The sequence below is a fragment of the Acanthochromis polyacanthus genome, chromosome 1 (assembly GCF_021347895.1).
Source record: "Acanthochromis polyacanthus isolate Apoly-LR-REF ecotype Palm Island chromosome 1, KAUST_Apoly_ChrSc, whole genome shotgun sequence".
Lineage (NCBI taxonomy): Eukaryota > Metazoa > Chordata > Actinopteri > Pomacentridae > Acanthochromis > Acanthochromis polyacanthus.
The window spans coordinates 55,772,323-55,794,971 of NC_067113.1; the positions used below are offsets into that span (position 1 = coordinate 55,772,323).

General features: G+C 42.4%; 1 protein-coding gene across 4 annotated transcripts; it reads right to left on the reverse strand.

Moving 5' to 3' along the window:
- Positions 1-1,505: 1,505 nt before the first annotated feature.
- LOC110968141 (solute carrier organic anion transporter family member 1C1-like) lies at positions 1,506-22,164 on the reverse strand. 4 transcript variants are annotated; one of them, XM_022217997.2, is made up of 16 exons: positions 21,964-22,164; positions 21,649-21,756; positions 19,839-19,972; positions 13,073-13,214; positions 12,824-12,956; positions 12,609-12,736; positions 9,469-9,615; positions 8,992-9,090; positions 7,516-7,749; positions 6,403-6,567; positions 6,029-6,224; positions 5,401-5,566; positions 4,263-4,447; positions 3,064-3,128; positions 2,689-2,806; positions 1,506-2,571 (listed from the first exon to the last, which is right to left on the reverse strand). In XM_022217997.2, the coding sequence occupies exons 3-16, from the start codon at positions 19,938-19,940 to the stop codon at positions 2,094-2,096; spliced, it is 2,358 nt and encodes a 785-aa protein (XP_022073689.1). In that variant the 5' UTR covers positions 19,941-19,972; positions 21,649-21,756; positions 21,964-22,164; the 3' UTR covers positions 1,506-2,093. The 4 variants fall into 4 exon arrangements, with proteins under 4 accessions (XP_022073689.1, XP_022073680.1, XP_022073698.1 ...); XM_022217988.2 differs by having other exon boundaries at positions 21,649-21,759; XM_022218006.2 differs by having other exon boundaries at positions 13,073-13,175; positions 21,649-22,164.
- Between the last annotated feature and the right edge of the window lie 485 nt (positions 22,165-22,649).

The following is a 22,649-nucleotide window of genomic DNA, read 5'->3' on the forward strand; positions in this document are numbered from 1 at the left end:
ACTTTTCAATTTTTGTCTGTGCAAACTTCTGCTTTTGTAGAACCACCAGCCTTCTATAACTACAGCCCCTCTGGTTTCCTTTGAGTTGATCTAACAGCAACTCAACATGTCAGCCTCTTGTCTGAATGAGAAACCAAGATAACTCTTCTGTAAAACTTTTGATGGTCACTGTTTAGTTGGACCTTGTAACATTTTGCATATATTACAAATGGATATGTCCTTAAAAATAAAACTTTACTGCAATTAAGACAGGGTCTGTAACAAGTCAGATAAATGAGACTCACCATGAAAATGTAATCTGGTTTTTGACCAAACTTAAGTTTAGTTTGTTGCTTCCAGCTGTTTGTAGGAGTTTTTCCACTGAGTACACACCTGTCACAGCCACAGCTTAGGCTGTGAGCTGTGGTAGTGCTCCCTCCTCCCTCGTCCTGCTCTCTTTGTCTCCTAGGTGTGTGTGTGTGTGGTGAAGCTGGTTACAGGTGTGTTGCATCCTAATCAGCAGACGAGCTGCAGCTGGGAGCTGCTTGATTTGGTCTCTGGGCGCCGCCATAAAAGCAGTTGACACCCGTCATTCGAAGTTGGACCGTCGTCTATCTCCAGTCAGTATGGGGAGAAGAACTGTCTTAGCCACCAGCCTAGGACTTTTGTTAACCCTGTTCTCTGTGTTTAGTAAAGCTGACCCCTACCTGCTGTGTTCCTGGGATGCCCAAGTCTGCTGGTTCTCCGGTCTGCCTGGGATTCCGTTTCCACCGGAGGATTCCACCTCTCGCCAGCTTTATCCTGGGAAAATCGGGCCACACCTGGGAAAGAGACTTACCTGGAGAAATATCTACCACCATTGGACTCCTGGACACCACCTCACCTTCATGTGCTAAACGCTGAAGAGGAGAAAGTGTCAGAGGAGGACAGACTGAAGACTGTTTCCCCCTTTCGTCAGTTAAGTTCCGCAGCCCTGCCTCCCCAGACATTGCATAGGTTAGTTAGGTACGTTGAATTAGTAAATCTACATTCCGTACAAAAGAACAAACTGTTTTTTATGTGTCGCATCATTGTTATTAGTCTGGGATTTTGGTGCAGGGTTGGGCTTAGTCCAGGCTGGGTTAAATGTTGGTTATTTAGTTGTTCTCCTGCCCTGGTCATACCATACGTGGGTTAACAGTAGTTTTTGTTCCTTCACATTCATGCAGTTCAGCCTCCGCTCCACCAGTTGGATTCTGGGTTTTTTCTTAGTTTAGTTTTCCTGATATGAGTTTTCTGGTTCCGGTTCCTGCAATGACTTCTGGTGTGTAAATATAACTTTGTTAAAACAGTCTTTCTGGTGTTTCATTTCCTGCTCTTGAGCCTTTTTGAATCTGCCGTAACAATACCAGCAGCATCAGACAGCAGCAGAATCCATATTGCAGTCTTCAGAATGAAACGGGTGGCCACATTTATGTACATGGAACAACAGCAGTAACTTCATTAATTACTTCAAATTGTAAATTATCCCCAACACGGAGACAGGATAACGCACAGTCACACTGTATTCTTTTTTTCATTTTAGACATGTCAATTGTCAATACATAGTCAGTTTATCAGCTGTAGCTAAATGACCTTTGCAGACACATAACACATGAATTGGCCCATAAGGCGATAATCCATTTGTTACTGTATTTACAGTGCGTTGTTCCCCCCCAAAAGATGACAAAAAACTTTGATTCTCCTGGTATAATTAACAGTGACATTCATTTTAAAGTTCTTTATTGAAGCAGCTCTGCAAAGGAATTTGACAGTAATATCACTCATTTAATAATTAACTTATTGACTCAATACTTGAATTTTTTATTCTTTAATCAGCCTTGCAGAGCTGCCATACAACCACATTTGTCTATGTGCCCGTCCAGCATGATCCTAATTTTATACTGCATTAAATTCCTACATACGTGGACACAGATGGCTCCACTGAAAGTCTTTTGATCTTTAGAAGTAAATGTAATATAACAGCTCTACCCTGTAATCACAGAGGGGGAAACAGTGTTAGCATAGATCTTGCTACAGTTCAGTTGAAAAAGCTGCAGATGTTTCTTCCAATTTGGTAACATTTGGCCCAGTTCTCAGTTTCTTGGCTGACTTTCTTTCTCTAAGTTGTTCTTGTCACCTACGTGATGGTACAGCTTCTCCTTCTCCACCTGTGCATTTGGTTCCCTGCAGAGCAGCTCAATGTTTGTTCCATCGGAAGAAAGAATAGCATTTTCTGCCATGGATTTATGGTCCTGTGTGTTATTTGTAGAAAGATGTCCATCATCTTCGGGAAGCTGCTCTGTTTCGTGAACCTCCTTTCCTTCCTCCAAGTCTGCCGATATCGTCACCGAAACCTTTGGGGCAGGAGGCGGTTTTGGATTTTTAGGACTAGCACTAGCCTTCTCAAGGTTCGACGGCTTCCGAAGTTCAGTTGCCTTAGGAGGCTCTGGTTGCTGTGCATCATTTACCTGCTCTGGCTTCCGAAACTGTCGCCTGAGGAGGATGATGACAGCAATGATGAAGAAATAGGAGGAACCACTGAGGCAAGTGATCAGACCCAGGAAAATGATCCTGCACAAAAAGAATACAGATGGACAAAGAGTAGAGCAAAAATCTATGCAGGCCTTTACAACAATAATTAGACATTTTTGTTGGAGAATGTTTACATTTTTTTCCACTGTGGGTTACCTGTACATATTGGAGTTGTAAATGCGACATGCCCCCCTGCCCCCACACTTCTTGATTGACCACTTAAGGCAAGTTGAATCAATCAGGGCTCCAAAATACACTGGTGCAGGAATTCCACCTACAAAGTATGAAATGTTTCAACATTGTCAGAGAGAGAAATGCCATGCCCTTTAATTTTAAAGAATATTATCTATTATTCGGAATGACATGTATCAAACTAATACAAAAGTTTCCACTTAAACTAGACGAAAAAGTGACATTTCTCCCTTTAAAATTTTGGGATCTACCAAAAACCAAAAGCAAAACGAGTTCAAATCAAACAGATTCCAAAACAAGCCGTGTGCCTCCCTTGAAACTAAAAGTAAAGAAGCTTACCAAGAGTCCTGGTTGCCAAGGTCTGGATACCCAGTGCCAGGGATTTGAGCTCTGGTGAGATGCATCTGTAATAACAAAGCAAGTAGAGAATATATCTTCATTTTCTGTTTCTGGCTGAATAGCAGACAGACAGGAAATGTTTGTAGTTTCTATTAGGTCAGTAGGTTAGGACACTAGTCACAAATGTCATGGTCTTGGGTGTGATCTGTCTTTGTATCAGTAGTTGTGTTTTTGTTTCCCCTTTTTGTATTCTTTTTTGTTTTTTTTCATTTTCAAGAAGATTATATACAAATTTTCTGGAAAGCAAGCCCCCTTTCGCTAGAATTTACAGTCTTGGACATGAGCACAAACTATTTTTCAAAGACAGCTGAACGTCTTTACTGGAAGTTGAGTCATTCAGCAGGAAAATGTTTGCTACTCTTCCAAGAAAGCTTATTTAAAAGGTACCTCCCATGAGTCATCATCACAGCAGCCAGCTAATGTCTCTAAAATTAATTGGAAGGACTGGTGAGATTTGGTGTTCGCTAAGTTTCGTTAACGTCTGTTTAAATTCTCAGTCAGCTAGGTTACTGTAATCCTAACAGATTCAGTAAAAGGCAACTCTGCATCTCTTTTTGTTTCTTGAGGATATTTAACCTCCTGGGGAGTTTTACAAATCCCCAAATCCCATTGGTAATGACCCATTAATGACCCGAGACTCACTCAAGGTCTGATTGGTTGTGAAACTGCCAGGTCATTATTGATGGAGGGTGTTAATGATGGTAAAAATGATTTGGGAAGGGATCTCAAGACTGCATTGTAAGTACCTGATAACTGCTTTTGTAGATCCCCTTCTTTGTTTAGAGATGACTATTGTGATGGGGGTGTCAAAACCCATTAATGAATACTTATAATGCAGTCTTCTCAGACTGATGAACACCTTGAGTCTTTCCTGACTTCTTCCCAGAAAGTCCTGTAGCTATGGGATTTGGATTTGACAGTGTTTAACTGGGACTCTCCATCAATCAGAATTGAAGAAACCTCTTGGATAAGACCAAAAGAAAAGCCAATTTGCTTTTTAATAAAGCTTTTTAGAAGTTCCATTAATACCATAAAAACACTGGCATTTGGTCAGTCCAACCTATTGCTGTGGTATCCAGCCAACAGTATTATTCCCAGTCATTGTTATTTCTTTGTTTGCCAAGTCTGGTTGCACTAACCGTATGATGACCATGTAGCCAGGTGTGGCTCCCAGAGAGTTGATGAAGGAGCTGAGAACAGATATGGCCATGTAGGAGGTGAAGCTTCGGCTGCAGTCTTTGGCATGAGGGCACTGACCCAACTTTACTGATGTCGTGCTTCCTGCTGGATAGGAGGCGGACACACAGCTACAGTTGTGAAACACCTTGAAAAGAGAGAGCACACTTAAATCTTTACTTAAAATCAGCTGGAAATGGGTTATTTTTACTATTTCCTATAGTCAGCAGAGATATAAACAGCGGACATACAATCAATATTTAATGTTTTTCGTAAAAGAAGACATACATTCAAAATGTAACAAAAATCTGACTATTAGAGTGACATATGTGTGTCTGTACAAACTCTAAGTCATCAAGGTCATTGTAGTCCTACGACCTTCAATCAAAAAGCAACTGGACTTCTCTTTAAGGTTCTTAAAGGCATTTAATTTAATTCAATTCAGTTTTATTTATATAGCACAGATTCACGACATGTATCATCTCACAGTGCTTAACATAGTAAGATACAGACCTTACAATTTACAAACAGAGAACAGAAAACCCAACAATCCAAACATGCCTTTGGATTCCCTGTGAGCGATGGTGAGAAGGAACAAAAAAGGCCCTGGGATAGGGAGAGAGGAAAAAACCTGACAGAACCAGGTTCAGGGAAGGCAGCCATCTGCCTTGACCAGTTGGGTGAGAGTGGGGATGGGGGGATGGGGATCTGAGGTGTTAATCTGTCATCCAGGAGGCTTCTTCATTTCAGAACTGTGAGACATCATAGCAGTTCTGGACTGAATGAACCTCTCGGATAAGAAGTCAAACATTTTCAACAACCTAAAAGAGAAGACCAGTTGCTTTCATACTGAAGTTCCTAGTATAGGTATGATGGACCTGCATTGTTTTTACAGATAAACCCATCTAAATTGTTTACAGCAATGCTGCTTAGATATGTATAGGTGTTATAACTATTAATTATAAAGAGATTATGGGCCAGTGCTTGAACTGTTTAACCTCAACATTAGACAGTTAAGACAATCTGTATACCCAGTATCTTCCACCCGACGAGGTTTACCATGAACACTGTATGTTTGTGCTGTCTTGTGTGAGGTCCTACTGTGTTCTTGCCGTATCCACTCGATCCGAGGCATCCAGCCATACAAGGGGAGATATAAGTGATGCCACTGTCTGCACAGACGGGATCCCACTCTTCTGCCGAACACGAGCAGTCTCTGTTACACTCAGAGAAGAGCATTTCTCCATTGTATGACATAGTCTGTGTCCTGCAGACAATAGATTTATATTTTTATTTAATACTCAACACTGTAAGTTTGAAACAATAAAAACAGAGGAACCAGTACATTTAATTGGTTTGTTAAAGGTCCTATATCACGTCCCCAGAACGTGTAATAAATTTTTTCAGCTCAAAATACTGCAAAGATAATTTATTTTACTCTGAAAGTACAACTCCTGGGTTTTGTCCTGATCTTATTTTGCTGTTTCAGTCTCTGTAGCTTTCAAAGCAGCTGAGCTACTGCTAGATAACTATTGGTTCATTAGCTAGTTTGCTAGTTTGACACCTAGGAGACTATCTAGTCGCGAGGGACTTGAGCTATGCCAGAAGTAAACATTTTCATCTTTTACAGCTTTTCCTTACACCTCCAGATTTACACTGATGACTAACACAATGAAAATGGATTTCCATCATATGGAGCCTGAAACGTAATCTCTGTCACAGCACTGACCCGTTGTAGGAGATGGTGAGCCCAGCCACTGGTATGTTATCACACTTGGTACCAAACTGCAGCAGTAGAAGGAGGTACGCCATGAAAGACGTGGCAAAGGAGAGCTGGGCTCCCGACACTACACTCAGCTTATACCTCTTCATCAGCAGTCCTCCTAGAAAGATCCCTACTGCTACTGCTGGCAGGTTTAACACACCTAGAAGAAAAAGGCAACAGGGTCTGGACACTGGAAGACCTTTCATACATGAATGCATGATATATTTTCAAGTCAAAATAAAACTCCTTCCAGTATGTGATAACTTAAACAGTGAGAAGAACAACAGGTGGTGTGGTTTCTACACAACAGCACTGAATTAAAGCACTTTCATTTTTACCAATGAGGAAGTTGGCTCTGGATGCAGACTGTCCAAACTGTTGCTCCATATATTTGGCTTTGAAGGTTAACAAGCCAATGAAGGAGTTGAACTTCAGGATGCTGCCACAAAGCAACAGAAAGTAGGCAGGAGTTCCCAACAGGCGCTTCAGCGACGGAAGGAACCCTGTGGACGGAAAAATACAAGCAAAGTATAAATATACACTTACTGGATACCTTATTGGGTACACTTTGCTAGTAAATGGTTGGACACCCTTTTGCCTTCACAATTACTGTAATTCTTTGTGGCATGCTTTCAATAAGGTGTTGGAAACATTCCTTAGAGATTTTGGTACATATTGACACGACAGCATTTTTGGCTGCACATCCATGATGCCCATCTCCCATTCCACCATGTCCCAAAGGTTCTAATTGATTGAGATCTCGTAACTCATTGTCATGTTCAAGAAACCAGTTTAAGATGATTTGAGCTTTATGACATGGTGCATTATGGTTACACTGTGGTCATAAAGGGATGACATGCTTAGCAACAATACTCAAGTCAACTGTGGAGTTGAATCAATTGGTACTAAGGGGCCCAAAGTGTGCCAAAAATATCTCCCACACCATTCCACCACCAGCAGCAGCAGCCTGAACCGTTGATACAAGGCAGGATGGATCCATGCTTTCATGCTGTTTACGCCAAATTCTGACCCTGCCATCTGAAATGGAGACTCATCAGACCAGGCAATGTTTTTACAATCTTCTTTTGTCCAATTTTGGTGAGCCTGTGTGAACTGTAGCCTCAGTTTCCTGTTCTTAGCTGACAGGAGTGGCACCCTCTGTGGTCTTCTGCTGCTGTAGTCCATCTTCTTCAAGGTTCTTGTGCATCTAAAAATGGTGTTCTGCATTCCTTGATTTTAATCACTTAAATCCTCTTTCTTCTCCATTCTGATGCTCGGTTTGAACTTTAACAAGTTGTCTTAACAGCATATACATGTCTAAATGAATTGACTCATGGCCATGTGATCGGTCTGTTTGTGTTAACAAGCAATTGAACAGGTGTACCTAATAAAGTGGCCAGCGAGTGCACACCTGCATGCATTCACATAGAAGAACACTGCATCTGTTGTACCTTTTGCGATTTTAGTCAGGTTGAGGTTGTGGTTGCTGCTGAGTGTGTCCTCTGTCCCATCCACAGTCTCACAGGCTGGAGCTGCTTTGACCTCTTCACCCTCCTGCTTGGGCAGCGAACGAGGCAAGAACCAGAAGGGAATACTGGAGATGAGCAGGAGGCCGGAGGACACCAGGAAACCCATCCACCAGGCACCCACCCAGCGGGCATCTTTAGGAGTGATGGTCACGCTGTCTACATGAGCACATAGCAGCAGAAGAAACCTTGTAATTTGTTGTTTTAGTCTTTCTTTGTGTAAAGTGAGTATACTGGAGAGCAGATTTTAATTGGGCAAAACAGATTATGTCTTAATTATCAGGAATGGGACATAATAGTGCATTTGTACATTTTTAGTGGCCTAATTTTATTCCATTTGACAGATGAATTATTGATTTGAAACGTGAGTGAGAGCCCAGGCATTTCCTCACAGGGACACTCAGAAAAGTCCTCACTAACTTGTTCTGACAAGTGTGCTGCCTGTTTTTATAGGAGCACGTCAGACCTTTGCACCACGAGCAGCAGGCTCACTTTAAATGAGGCTCCAGCCAGGATCCCCCATGTCTTTTCAATGAAAAATGTGAGTTTCTAGCCAAAAATTAACATACCTCGCTTAAAATGTTTACTAAAAATATACTATTTGTTGTAATAAAACAAAAAAATTCTGAGGTTAGGGGCTCAATTGTAAAGCAAGGAATAACTTATCTGTGGCCAACAGTCACATGACAAAACGTAGGAACTTTTTGGCTGAACTGGGATTAACTGCAGGATGTGTTTACAGAGGGTGCATGGAAGACAAGTGAAGAAACAAACTGAAACTAATAAAATATTTATAGTATGTAGAGTCACCATTAGTTTTTCCAGTGTGGGTCACATCTATGGGCACTTGGAAAAAATACTGTACATGTTGATTCCAGTTTTTTTTTCCAATTTCTATCAAATAAGTAAATGAAGAAATTCAATTTGCATTTTTAAAAATGATTTTTGGAATTACAGGTTTGCTAAACTGCACAAAAGACACTTATGAGTTCTCTCTGCTTCCAGCTGTGGTTGTGCTGTTTCTATAGATGTGCAGGACTTTATATTGCAGTAAAAAAATGAGTCAATATGTGGCAGGACCAAAAAAAAAAACCCCACACAGAAACAGCTTGAAGTTCAAAGGGTTAACTATTAATGCACGTGTTCACCTTTCCGACCCTCCACAGAACCTGTACAGCTTAAATCAATAACAGTGGCTGAGTTACTGCTCTAAATTCACAGCAATTTTTGCAAACAATGGACGCTTTATTTTAGATTCAAGTAGATAAGAGCTGGCGTCTCATCTCCAGCCAACCACTGTCAATTTCATTCGAAATTTTACCCAGCCAGCTAATGCATTTAGGTTGAAGACTAATAATGGCAGATGACACATTCCACACAAAACAAATGCACAGCACTCACTCATATCAACGTATCCAATGTCAACATATAGTTTGGCACAATAGGAGCCCAGGAGGAATCCAAACATGGGGCCCAGGAGAGTGATGGTCTGGAGACAAGCTGCCAATCATGAAATAGAATCCATTACATTAATTTAGCCATTATTGTTGAGAGAACCCAGCCAAATTAGCATGCACACGTGTACAATGAAACTGCAGTAGCATGCATTATCACATCTATATCTATTAACATAACAGACACACAATGAATATTACAAGATGTTTAACTTCCTCAAAGAAAAGAAATATGAAATTAATTGATCCACAGTCGGCCAATATTTGGTCAATAAGACTTAGAAAATACCTGTTGAAGGATACGGAAACAGATTAAAATGCGAAAAAAAATCAAGGGAAACTGATGAAAACACACCATTTATGTGACAGTTTACTGACTAACCCAATTCATGAGCCAGTGGAAATCCCACAATGAACATCTTACCTATATAGAAAGGCGAGTTTTCAGCTTTAGCAAAGTCATCGATGTAGGAGATGCCCAGAGGTGTGACGGGAGTTTCTCCAATCCCCCGCAAAGCGTTTCCCAAGAACACATAGATCCACATGTTGGAACCAGACTCTCTCACACAGGCTGCAAAATGACACACAACATCCATGACACTGATTTTGTAACAGATCTGTTAAATATTGTTTATCAATAGCTTTCATTAGAAGCCAGTGTTTGTAATTTGATCGCGGTTTCACCACTTTGTATAAAGACTACATTATTTCAAGATTGTTAGGAACATTTTGTATTTAAAAAAAACTCTGTGCATGTTCATTTAAATTGAATAAATACATCAAATATGGTGGAGCCACTTTATTCCATTCACATGTCACTGTGTGGACTACCTCAAACCAGATGTATGAATAAATGGGATGTTTTTTTCGATATTACCGTATATTATAAGGATGTGGCCCTAAGCCTGCATAACATCACATTGTGTGAAACTTCCACATTGTATTACTCTCTAAATACATCTCATGACAATAGCTGGATTCTGACAACAATACGCACACATATTGGATCAATATGTTGCATATTGTGGATGAATGATGTATTTTTGTGAGACGGAGAATTAATTATGGCTCAACAATAGACTGACTGAAGGAACACCATCTCAGCTGAAGTCCGTCTCAGGGAGGCAGAACTGAGTGAAATAAGAGAGATATGTGTCCAAGCTGAATGTATTACAATAGATATTACTTTCTTAGCAAAAACCGAGAAAGAACTCAGGGTCACTTATATCATTCTGCCTTTTTCCTCTTTACTTTTTCTTGGTAGCTATGTGGTCTGCACCCAGAGTTATTGTTGGTTCTGTTGACGTTGTTGTGTTTCTGTGTAATTTTCTCCACAGAGATGAAGGTATTTTTCCTGTAAGCAGGACTGTGAGGTCATAATCAGGGAGGTGTTAATACGGCTGTACAGTTGTTGGGAGGTATGTATGCTGTGTGGGAGGTTAGTGGCTTTAAAGGTCAGGCAGGATCAGTGCATTCCAGGGAGAGCTTAAAGAAGTCTGTGAGTTGCTATGAGTTTTAAGCAGGTTTCTTGTCAAGGCAGTGTCTTTGTACAAGCTACTGTTATGACTCGGTGTTTGAAGACCGTAGCAAAAGCTTCTGATATATTTCGTCATTGATTTCAATTGGATCGGTAGATGTTTGGCAAAAGTGGCTGCCCATTGGATGAGGTTGAATTACGACCTTCCATTCAAGCAATTTGAGCATTTGGTACTTAAGGACAGAGCTATTTTGTACTTGGTGAAAGCCATTGTTTTTGTCATCACGCCCAAATTTCACTGCTGCATTGGGAATTTACCATTGGGAATTTACATGTGGTGGCGGATGGTGCAGCATATAACCTGATGTGCATGCAGGAACTCACCCCATCTTTCATGTAGATCATAATTTCAAGATAGCAAATTCACTCACAAAGCACAAAGAGGGCTATGTCATCACCTTGTAATGTTTACAGTCCATATCATTGAAAATGGGCATAGTAATATGAATATTTTTTTGCTGCTAAACCTAGCCCACACATGCAAAATAAAAATAAAAAGATTAGATATCGAAGTTTAGATCTGATTAAAATCTTGTCATCAGCCAATTCATCCTGCAGTGATCATTTTACAGATAACCTTAGTATTCCAAGACTGCTTCAAAACCTAGTGTATGGCTAGACCACACACGGGAGTGCTAAATTGTGATTCGTTGTGGTTTGTGATAGAAATATTTGTTTTCACCACCCAGTGGTGTGGTCAGTCCAAAGAGATAAAAGAACAATAAGTCATTATCAGACAAGAACATTGGATCCCGCTCCTTTCAAAGAGCTATTGAAGGTGTATAGCTGGTGTATAGCTGAGTCCGATCAGGCTATTTCAGAGTGATGAGTATGACAAGCTGACTCGATTTCGCATGGCCACTGCTGGACAGTTACAAGCATTATTGTTGCTTTCTGATTGTGGTTTTGTGATATGTGAGTTGACTGAGATACTGTATCTGTAATGCTAAGAATGAATGCCATGGAAGTCTTTAGAAAAATCTCCTCTGATTTCAAAATGAGATATTTGACCAGAACTAAGCATGGACATGGTTCTCTGCCAAAAACTGGTGGATAGGGTTTGGGGTGAGTTGCTGCCTCAAGCAACGAAATGAATGCATCTGAGAATCTTGTTCATGAGTGACAGGAAAATGGAGCACGATATGAAAAGACAGATTGGGGCAGTGTCATGAGCAATGTAGCCTTTGTACTAGACTGTCTCGGAGAAGAGCAAAGACAAAGCTCTTGATTTACACGCATGCCTTTGTTTCAACTCTCATTGTGGTCATGAGCTGGGTAGTGATGAAAACAATAAGACTCCGGATACAAGCTGTGAAAATGGTACTCCCTGGATGGATGGCTGGGGTCAGCCTGAGAGCTAGGGCAAGGAGATCAGACATTGGAGGGAGTTCAGAGGAAAGTTGCTGTTCTTTTGCATCAAAAAGAATCCGCTGAGGTAGCATGGGTGTTTAATTCGGATCCTTCCTGGACACCGTCTTTTGGAAGTCCTCTGAACATGTCCACCTGTGAGAAGACCCTGGAGTAAACCCAGAACTCACCGGAGAGATTACAGAGCTCATTTTGCTTGGGAACACCTTGGAATCCCCCGGGATGAGTTGGAAAATGTTGCTGGGAAGAGGGATGTCTGGAATGAAATGCTTATCCTGGTACCAAAGCAACCTGACTCCAGGTAAGTAGAAGAAAATGGATGGATGGATATTTGATACTTGCCAAAAGAAAGGTTGGGGAAACCACAAAAGTCAGTGGGATTTATCTTTTATCAGTCTCTGCACAAAATGTAATATAAATCCATCCAACTGTTGTTGAGGTATTTCAGTTTAGACTAAAATTGTGGCCACAGACAATGACATCCATAGAGACCTGCCGCTGGCCTGTGTGGTTGATAAACGGTTCATTTGTACCTAAAGGTGACTATATACTGATTGTTAGCAGTACCACAAAGTGAATATTTACTTTGACTGTACAGAAAAGGTTTTTCAAAGTGTAAAATGCACACTTTTGATCCAGGATTTAGCTGACATTCTTACCTTTGTTGTCTTCGCCAGAAGGCTCTATCTGAATCTCTGGTACCTCCAGTGTTGTCAGGGGATCCACACAGGCAGCAATATTCATGCTGTCATTGTGGTAAACCTGAATGACTGTGTCGTACTTATAGCTGTAAAAACAAGAGCCATTATACCAGATCATTTTGAGGGCCTATGTTCATGTTTTTGTTTTTAAATCTGCATTTGGACATATTTACCGGCCCATGAAGAAGTGCGTCAGACCAGTGAGAAAGGCCCCTACAGCCATGAGGAAACAGCCCACAGCGATGAGTCGGGGCCGATGCAGCTTTGCCCCAAAATGGCTGACCACGGCTAGGAACAACAAGTTGCCTACCTCCAAGAAACATAACCCAGCAGAGTTGAAGGATAGAATAGAATGATAAATTCATTAACGTGAGTTGTTCGGATTTAGAAACGTTTGGTGAAACTGAACAAATAGACATTACCCATCTCAAAACTGCCATCTATGAGTCCAATATGTGTGCTGGATAGGTCAAAACGTCTCTCGATCTGAGTGATGGAGCTCTTCATGTAGGTCCCAGTCAGGGCCTTGGAGAAATAGGCGAAGGAAAGCGCCATGATAAACAACTAGAAAACACAAAGAAAAGTGAAATATTGAAGTTATGTCTTCCAACCAATACTAAACACTGCCAATTCATTCAGATAAAAATGAATAATAGTAAGAAAGTCCTCATTGCAATGTATGGTTCTTATTCTAAACTCTGATTGTGTGCCTAACCTAAAGTTGTTCTTTCTATTGTCCTAGTTTAACTTATGAAGTGCCTCATGGATCAATACTTGGACCTATTTCATTTTCTTTGTATACAAACCTCTTGGGGCATATTATCTGAAAACTTAGTTGTGTTTTTTCATCAATATGCTGATGATAGACACCTTTACTTATCAATTGTACACTAAGAATTCCAAATTCCAACTCCTCTGGACAATTGTCTGGCCAAGATGAGTAACTGGATTTCTCACGATAACACCAAATTTCCCGTTTTTGGCCCACATCTCTACTAACAACTTGGAAAACCCTCAGCTCATTATCTACAAATAGAATATATTTACTCCAAAAAACCTTGCTGTCATTTTTGACTGTCAGTTGAAATTTGATGAACATGTCAAGTCATTTATTCAGTTCTTCTCTTTTCACCAGAGAAATATTATAAAAAATATGACCAGTGGTTTTCCATGCTTTGTCTCCTCCTGTTTACCACAATGCTCTATTCTTGCAAAAGCCAATATGGCGTTACCTGGTTACGGTTGGTCCAAAACACTGCAGCAAGATTACTTTCTAAGGCCTCATTTCTCCATGATTTGATATCACTAGAATGACTTCCAGTTAAATTAAAGTTCAATTTAAGATCATCTTCCACGTCTATGAGGTTTTGAACAATCTTGCGAACTGCAAGTCCTTACATCTCTGCTAAACCCTTCAAGTCCTCTTAACTTTTAAATCTACATCTTGTCTCACTTTTCCAGCCCATTCTGTAGAACATAATGGTTTGGCTGCACTTCACTATACTGCTGTAAGGAAAAATAAATGCTGTGGTTTGTTTATATTTCTTTAAACCAATCACAGTCACTAAGGGTGGGGCTAGTCGAAGGATACAGCTTCAGTGTTCACTCAAAATAGTGATATGAGGAATTCTTTCGATGGAACCTTTGCATCCAGAGTGACTGCAATTAAAATGGATAATCCACTGCGAAGAACTTAGCACAGCTGTCTTATTGCAAGATCCAAAACATTTCCTTGTGGTGCATTGTTGTTTTCTGTAGTGAAGATAACAGTAACACACATCTAGTGGAAGATTAGCATCCAGTGGCAGGCACTGTGTGTTCGGTGAGTCAGACCGTTCTACAGCTCGTATAACAGCTGAAATCATCAGGGATGTGGCTCTGTTACAGCATGGGGAGGCTAACATAACCTTAGCTTGCTAAAATCATCTTGTGAATTCTTATTCAACCCCGTCGAATCGCCACCTTATCACGGTGGAGGGGTTTGAGTGTCTCGGTGATCCTGGGAGCTATGTTCTCCGGGGCACAAGCCCCTGGTAGGGTCTCCCAAGGCAAACTGGTCCTGGGTGAGAGACCAGACTAAGAGCAAATCAGAAGACCTCAATGAAATCAAATAAAGGTGAAGCCGCTACCTCGCCCGGGTTAGGGAAACCGGGGCCTTCCCCTGGAGCCAGGCCTGGGGTGGGAGCTCGCAAGAGAGCGTCTGGTGGCCGAGCCTTGGGGTCCCGTGGGGCTCGGTCGGGCACAGCCCGAAGAAGTAACACGGGGCCACCGTCCAGTAGGCCCACCACCTAAACGGCAGGCAGTTGGGGTCGGGTGCTATGTCAACCGGGCAGCAGGCAGGAGCGGGCGCCTGGGCGTGCCGCCCCCTGGTGGCGTATACTGGTTCTGGGCACATGGAATGTGACCTCACTGGCCGGGAAGGAACCTGAGCTGGTGCGGGAGGTGGAGCGATACCGGCTAGATATAGTTGGGCTCACCTCCACGCACAGTAAGGGTTCTGGAACCAGAATCCTGGAGAGGGGTTGGACTCTCTCCTACTCCGGAGCTGCCCAAAGTGAGAGGCGCCGGGTGGGTGTGGGGATACTCACAAGCCCCCGGCTGAGCGCCGCTTTGTTGGAGTTCTCCCCGGAGAATGAGAGGGTCGCCCCTCTGTGACTTCATGTTGCAGAGGGAAAAACTCTGACTGTTGTCTGTGCTTATGCACCGAACAGCAGTTTGGAGTATTCGGCCTTCTTGGAGTCCCGGGTGGTGTCCTGGAAGGGGTACCGTCTGGGGATTCCATAGTTCTCCTGGGAGACTTCAACGCTCATGTGAGCAACGATGGAGAAACCTGGAGGGGGGTGATTGGGAGGAACGGCCTGCCCGATCGGAACCTGAGTGGTGTTTTGTTATTGGACTTCTGTGCTAGTCATGGTTTGGCCATAACAAGCACCATGTTCGAGTAAAAGGTTGCTCATAACTGTACTTGGTACCAGAGCACCTTAGGCCAAAGGTCGATGATCAACTTTATAGTCGTATCGTCAGACCTGTGGCCGTATGTTTTGGACACTCAGGTGAAGAGAGGTGCAGAGCTGTCAACTGATCACCACCTGGTGGTGAGTTGGATCCGATGGGAAGACTGTCGGACAGACCTGGTAAACCCAAACGTGTAGTGCGGGTGAACTGGGAACGTCTGGCGGAGGACCCTGTCCGTAGGGTTTTTAACTCCCACCTCCGGAAGAATTTCTCCTGCATCCCGGGGGAGGTTGGGGACATGGAGTCTGAGTGGTCCATGTTCAAAACCTCCATTGCAGAAGCAGCTGCTAGGAGCTGTGGTCTGAAGGTCACTGGTGCTGTCATGGCGGCAATCCAAGGACCCGCTGGTGGACACCAGTGGTGAGGGAGGCTGTCAGGCTGAAAAAGGAGACTTTTCGAGCCTGGTTGGCACTGGGGTCCCCTGAAGCAGCTGACAGGTACCGGTTGGCCAAAAGGGCGGCAGCTGTGGTGGTTGTGGAAGCTAAAACTCGGGTGTGGGAGGAGTTCGGGGAGGCCATGGAGAAGGACTTTCGGTCAGCCTCCGGGAAGTTCTGGCAAACTGTCCGACGCCTCAGGAAGGGGAGGCAGGGCTTCGCTCAGGCTGTGTACAGTCGGGGTGGAGAACTGTTGACCTGTACTGGGGATATCGTTGAGCGGTGGAAAGAGCACTTCGAGGAACTCCTGAACCCGGGAAAGACATCCTTTATGGAGGAGGCAGAGCCTGAAGACTCGGGGGGATCTTCGTCCATATCCGTGGTAGAGGTCGCCGAGGTAGTTAAGAAGCTCCTCGGTGGCAAGGCGCCTGGTGTGGACGAAATTCGCCCTGAGATGCTGAAGGCTCTGGACATTGTTGGACTGTCCTGGTTGACACGTCTATACAATGTCGCGTGCGGTACAGTGCCTGTGGAGTGGCAGACCGGGGTGGTGGTCCCTATTTTCAAAAAGGGGGACCGGAGAATGTGTGCCAACTACCGTGGTATCACACTTCTCAGCCTCCCCGGGAAAGTTTACTCAAGGGTGCTGGAAGGGAGGATCCGACCGATAGTTGAACCTCGGATTCAGGAGGAGCAATGCGGATTCCGTCCCGGTCGTGGAACAGCAGACCAGCTCTTTACCCTTGCGGAGCTGCTGAGGGGGTCATGGGAGTATGACCTACCAGTGTGTTTTGTGGATCTGGAGAAGGCCTATGACCGTGTCCCTCGAGGGGCTTTGTGGGGGGCACTGCGGGAGTATGGGGTCCCGGGCTCATTGTTACGAGCCGTTCGGTCCCTGTACGACCAAAGTGAGAGCTGTGTCTGCATACTCGGCACTAATTCAGACACGTTTCCGGTGGGTGTTGGACTCCGCCAGGGATGCCCCTTGTCTCCAATCCTGTTTGTGGTTTTCATGGACAGGATTTCAAGACGCAGTCATGGTGGGTAGGGTTTTCGGTTTGGGAGCCTCAGGATCGCATCTCTGCTTTTTGCGGATGATGTGGTTTTATTGGCATTCTCAGACCGTGACCTTCGGCATACACTGGAGCGGTTTGCAGCCGAGTGTGAAGTGGCAGGGATGCGGATCGGCACCTCCAAGTCCGAGGCCATGGTTCTCTGCCAGAAACCGGTGGATTGCACCCTCCGGGTTGGGGGGGAGTTGCTTCCCCAAGCGAAGGAGTTTAAGTATCTCAGGATCTTGTTCACGAGTGATGGGAAAATGGAGCGAGAGATGGATAGACGGATTGGTGCGGCGTCAGCAGTAATGCGGGCGTTGTACCAGTCCGTCGTGGTGAAGAGGGAGCTGAGCCATAAAGCAAAGCTCTCGATTTACCAGTCCATCTACGTTCCAACCCTCACCTATGGTCATGAGCTTTGGGTAGTGACCGAAAGAACAAGATCGCGGATACAAGCGGCCGAAATGAGCTTCCTCCGTAGTGTGGCTGGACTCAGCCTTAGAGATAGGGTGAGGAGCTCAGACATCCGGAGGGAGCTCGGAGTAGAGCCGCTGCTCCTTCGCATCGAAAGGGGCCAGTTGAGGTGGTTTGGCCATCTAATTTGGATGCCTCCAGGAAGACTTCCTTTGGAGGTTTTCTGAGCACGTCCGCCTGGGAGGAGACCCCGGGGTAGACCCAGAACTCGCTGGAGGGATTATATATCCCGTCTGGCCTGGGAACACCTCGGGATCCCTCAGGAAGAGCTGGAGGGCGTCACTGGGGGGAGGGACGTCTGGAACGACCTGCTTCGCCTGCTGCCTCCGCTACCTGGCCCCGGATAAGCAGAAGAAAATGGATGGGTGGATGGATGGATGAATTCTTATTCAGTGAATTTGTGATAGTTACTACCTTCATCTCAGAAAGCAGCTTCAAAAAAACTGGAAAAATCCAGACTTATATCATATTATCAGCAATGAAATCAAGCTCATTTATTCAAATGCAAAGAACAGGGTCCTAATGTGAGTGTATATAAGCCAAATAAACAGAACATGTGCTGAGTACAAAATGAATAAATATTTAAAATAGATATATACTGCAGTTCAGAATTCGGGATCACCCAGACTATTTCATGTTTTCTATGAAAACTCACATTTTTATTCATGTGCTAACATAACTGCACAAAGGTTTTCTAATCATCAACGAGCCTTTCAACACCATCAGCTAACACAATGTAGCATTAGAACACAGGAGTGATGGTTGATGGAAATGTTCCCCTCTATCCCTATGGAGATATTCCATTAAAATCAGTTGTTTCCAGCTAGAATAGTCATTTACCACATTAACAATGTCTCGACTGTATTTCTGATTAATTTAATGTTATCTTCATTGGAAAAATGTTTTTCTTTCAAAAATAAAGACATTTCTAAGTGACCCCAAACTTTTGAATGGTAGTGTATATCTGTGTGGCAGCTCTTCAGGAGAATGGCGGTGCTACAAACAGCACATTATATGCAAATAGAATCTGAATGGTTCTGAAACTCACAATTGACTCTTGTCTGCACTGATATGCGACTGATCGTTTCTATTCAGTGCATTGTCCTGTCAGTGTGTGTTTTGTCATTTCATTTAAATAATGAGGGTTTTATAGTTATTTTTTTTCATTTGGGAAGCACTTTGTAATGTTAAATATTCATCTAAACTGGAGAACTGATCTCCCTCCTCCTCTGCAGCCTCCACTTGCTTTTCTTGATGTGTGGGCATCCTGGAGGTTTTTATTACTTAATATTATTCCCATCAGGAATCATCACAATTCCCCTGCATGCTTTGCTACGTAACAGTTTTCAGATATCTAACGTAATGCTGCAGAGGTTTTGATTATCAACTTAAACTGGAGTGTCTGATGAAAATTTAGGTCTAATGAGGAGTTTTATGGATGTTTTAATGCACACTTGACTCATTTTCGGATTATATTTGAGATATGGTTCAGTTGTGGAAAAACTGCAAACAAGTTAAAGTTTTTTTTGGTTAGACTGTAAAGGTTTGTGTGCGGAGGAGTCTCAGAATGTATTTACAACTAAATATGTGTAGATTGAAGCAAGATGCATGTTGAAGAACAAAACATGGCATGAAACTGAACATAGATGTGCTTTGTAAGAAATGTTCCATTAACTTGCAGATGACGGCTGTAGTGTGCCGCTGCAATCAGGCGAAGCTGGGCTCAGGACTGAGACACAAGTGCCTCAGAAAAGCCTGACATGCTCATCTAGAGCAGAAATATTGCCTGCTAATATCGTAAAAAGCAGCACATGATCATCTCTTGGCTTGATTCAACCTACTTTTGGGAGAAAGCATGTCTCTGAAAGCGCTGTTCAATTGACTGAAAACAGATGTGAATCTCACATTTTGAAGCGTTCATCCATCCATCATCAGCACAAGCGCAGTTTACATTAGCGCAGTTTAGTCTGTGCAGGGTCAAAGAGAAGGCTATTCCAGCTCAGAGTGGTGAGAAATGGGCACAACTATGTATCTCAACCGGTCTAAAACACCCATAAGGCAGCTGTGCTATCTGGGTAAAAGTTTTAGCCTTCCTACTGTGAGGAAACAGTGCTAACAATTGCACCACTATGCTGCTTTTTAGGCTTTTACCTGGTGTTTTCTTTCACTTTTCTCGTCCAATTTACACTTGAGTGCATCAGCAGAATTAAGTGCACCAACAGAATTGCAAGTAGGCAGCAGAAAAGCCTTGATTACAGTAGTTTTAGTACTTTGAGAGTGGAGATGCGTTTTCTGGTCTTCTTGTCGCTGGATTCACACAGAGCCTGCTGGCTGGTCATCTTGCCCAAGTCTAGTGTCGCTTGTTCCTCCATCCTTCTCTCAGTGTTTGACTTCCTTTGGGACACTGCAATGCACAAGAAGAAGGAATTTCAGATGAGGAAAATGTATTTTGATTGAAGAAATTCCAGTCAACATTTTGAGAAATGTTGACCTTTTCCGTCGTCAAATGTAGGTCTCAGATCTGCCCAATTGTGAAACCATAAAGCATATAAGGGCTCTGATCAATGTTTTTCAACACCATTATGCAGACTTTCCTGAGGAACATTCCCATAGTTCACTGTATAATTAATGATGTACAAACGTGGTTGTCCTGCTTTCCTTAAAACAAACACAAACCAAAGATTTACAGATGCAGCTGATCGAACTGTGAATGAGTCCAAATTCTCTTGTTTTTTAAGCGGTGATGTGTTGTGTCCATCAGCTGCTTTTTATCCAATTTCGAGCCCTCAAAAACTCCCTCTAAAGCACTACAACTGTGACCTCTGTTGGGATTTAGTGCTCCTTTGAGTGGAGTTTGGGATTAGGCCTTTAACCCAGTCACAGTTTTCCACATCAACGAAAGTGGACCTGTGTGGAGCCTCCTTCTTCAGTCATCTGCAAACGTGAAGCAAGCAGGTAGTCTAAGGAACATTTGGATCTGTTCATCATATTTTACATATTGTGCATACATTGTGTTTACAAAGTGTGTTCAAACATGAGATGTTACATCACTTATACAATTAAAAACTACTCTATTTATTTTTTAATTTTGTTTCAAAAGAATGTGTGTCAAAATCCAAACAGAAACAGAAACAGAAAATACATGGGCAAATTGTAATTATAATATCATAATGTCATTATAATATAAGGTGCATTATTTTTTGAAATTAAATTTGAATAAAAAATTTTTTTTTAAATAATTGGGGGAAAAAATTGGGGTACTAAATAGCCAGATCATAAAATACAATAATGTGTATGTGTTTACTGGAGATCAGGAATATTTTTTAAATGCTTTATGGATGTTTATATGTGTTAAAGCAATACAGTTACACACACAAACACAGTTTCTATTACAGTGTAATATTTGTGTGATTATGCTAAATTGGCAAATGTATTTAAAAAAAAAAATTATGTCATAAAAACACATTTGCTTAAAGTAATTGAAATTTTATGGTCATTCAAAGTTGCAGGGGTTTTTTATTAATATTTTTAGGGTCTGTTTTGGTCATGCCATTGATTTTTCTGTGTATCTCAAAAAATCTGTTTAAGAAAAAATTGTATATAATTCATTTTAATAATTTTTTTACAGTGTGATTTCTCACTTTTGGATTCTTCACCCACTGAAATGGACAAAAATAGTTTAACCAAAATGTAATTTTTATTTTTAATGATTCATGAATGCATTTAGAGTAGAAATCCACCATTACAAAAGGTGTGTGTGTGTTTGGAACATAATGAATCCTGAACAGGTTAATCACTTTCATTAGTCAGCGATCAACTACACATTTATGTATCAAACCTAGCAATATTGGACAATTTCAGATTGTCAGTAATCAGCTGAGAACATGAAAAAAATCCATTATAAGTGAAATGGGACAAACGCTGTCATCTTTAACAATTAGACAGACTTTTGCATTTATTATGAGCCTACGGATATGGAAATAGTTCATTAAATCCTTCTGCAAAGCCAGTAATTTCAGTTTAGACACGTTTATCTGTCTAATGAAGCAAAACTCAAGATGTAAAACCAGAAGATGGTACCTGTGTGAACTCTACAAGCTTCCTCTCCTCTGTAAAGTTCAAGTGCTGCCGGCTTGGTCCATATCGGAGAGAAAACTGGTTTCCACTGACAACTCCGACTTCATTTCTCTGCTAGAAACAGTAAGTTAGTATGTCTTTCACCTCCAGTAATCCTCCTTAGTTAGACTTGTTTATGCTCCCACGCAAAGGAAGCCTGGCTTTAACTCCTTTCTGACCAGAAAGCCTAGACTTTGTAGGAGGGAATTTATGGAAATGTATTACATTTAGTCACAATTTGAGGACTAGATAGCAAAGTCAGGGAGTTTGGCAAAATACCTAATGCATCTTTTGGGTCAAAGGGACCGGAGCCTCCCCTCTCCTCCTCTTCTTCTTCTTCTTCTTCTTCTGCTTCTTCTTCTGCTTCTCTTTAAGCAGCCATGTGTGTCTTCTTCTGCTCTCCCTGACCTCCTATTCTCCCGTCCGAGGGCAGAACTGTTACTTGGAACCAGCCGGACAAAAGGCCTCACACATTTTTATTCCACACACATGCCAGCCGGCCCAGGAGGGAGACAGCAACAAGAGAACGGGGGGGAGACCGGAGGTTTGGTTTTTAGTGGAGGGGGGCGCAGATTAGTAACTTCAAACCAATCCCTTTTTTTCAAACAAGGTAAAAATATCAGGTGCTTAGAGCTGGATGGATTTGCTTAAAAATGTACAGAAACGCATCCAAATTTGCATTTTATGCTTCATCTGATAGTGAATCGAGCAACTTTAATAAAGTTCTGAAAGTTGGAATAATGGGTTCTCGGTATGCACATGATGGATCATATTAGTCCAGTGACTGCAGGGGAGGAGGGTTCAGGCGGCCAAACAGTGGGTCACACAATCAGCTTTGTCCCTTCACAAATTCCAAGGATTATGATTAAGAGCCTTCACATTCCTGCACAGCAACAGCGAAGAATCTGTTTGTTGCTTCACCTTACTCGGCTCCAGAACTGTGCGCTTGGACAGAAAGTTTTGCA

Excerpts from the sequence above, each read along its gene's own strand:
- LOC110968141 (XM_022217997.2), bottom strand. The coding sequence starts at position 19,940 with ATGGAGGAACAAGCGACACTAGACTTGGGCAAGATGACCAGCCAGCAG. Across the intron at positions 13,215-19,838 it reads AACGCATCTCCACTCTCAAA|TTGTTTATCATGGCGCTTTC; the intron begins GTACTAAAACTA and ends TGTGTTTTCTAG. Across the intron at positions 6,225-6,402 it reads CAGAGCCAACTTCCTCATTG|GTGTGTTAAACCTGCCAGCA; the intron begins GTAAAAATGAAA and ends TTTTTCTTCTAG.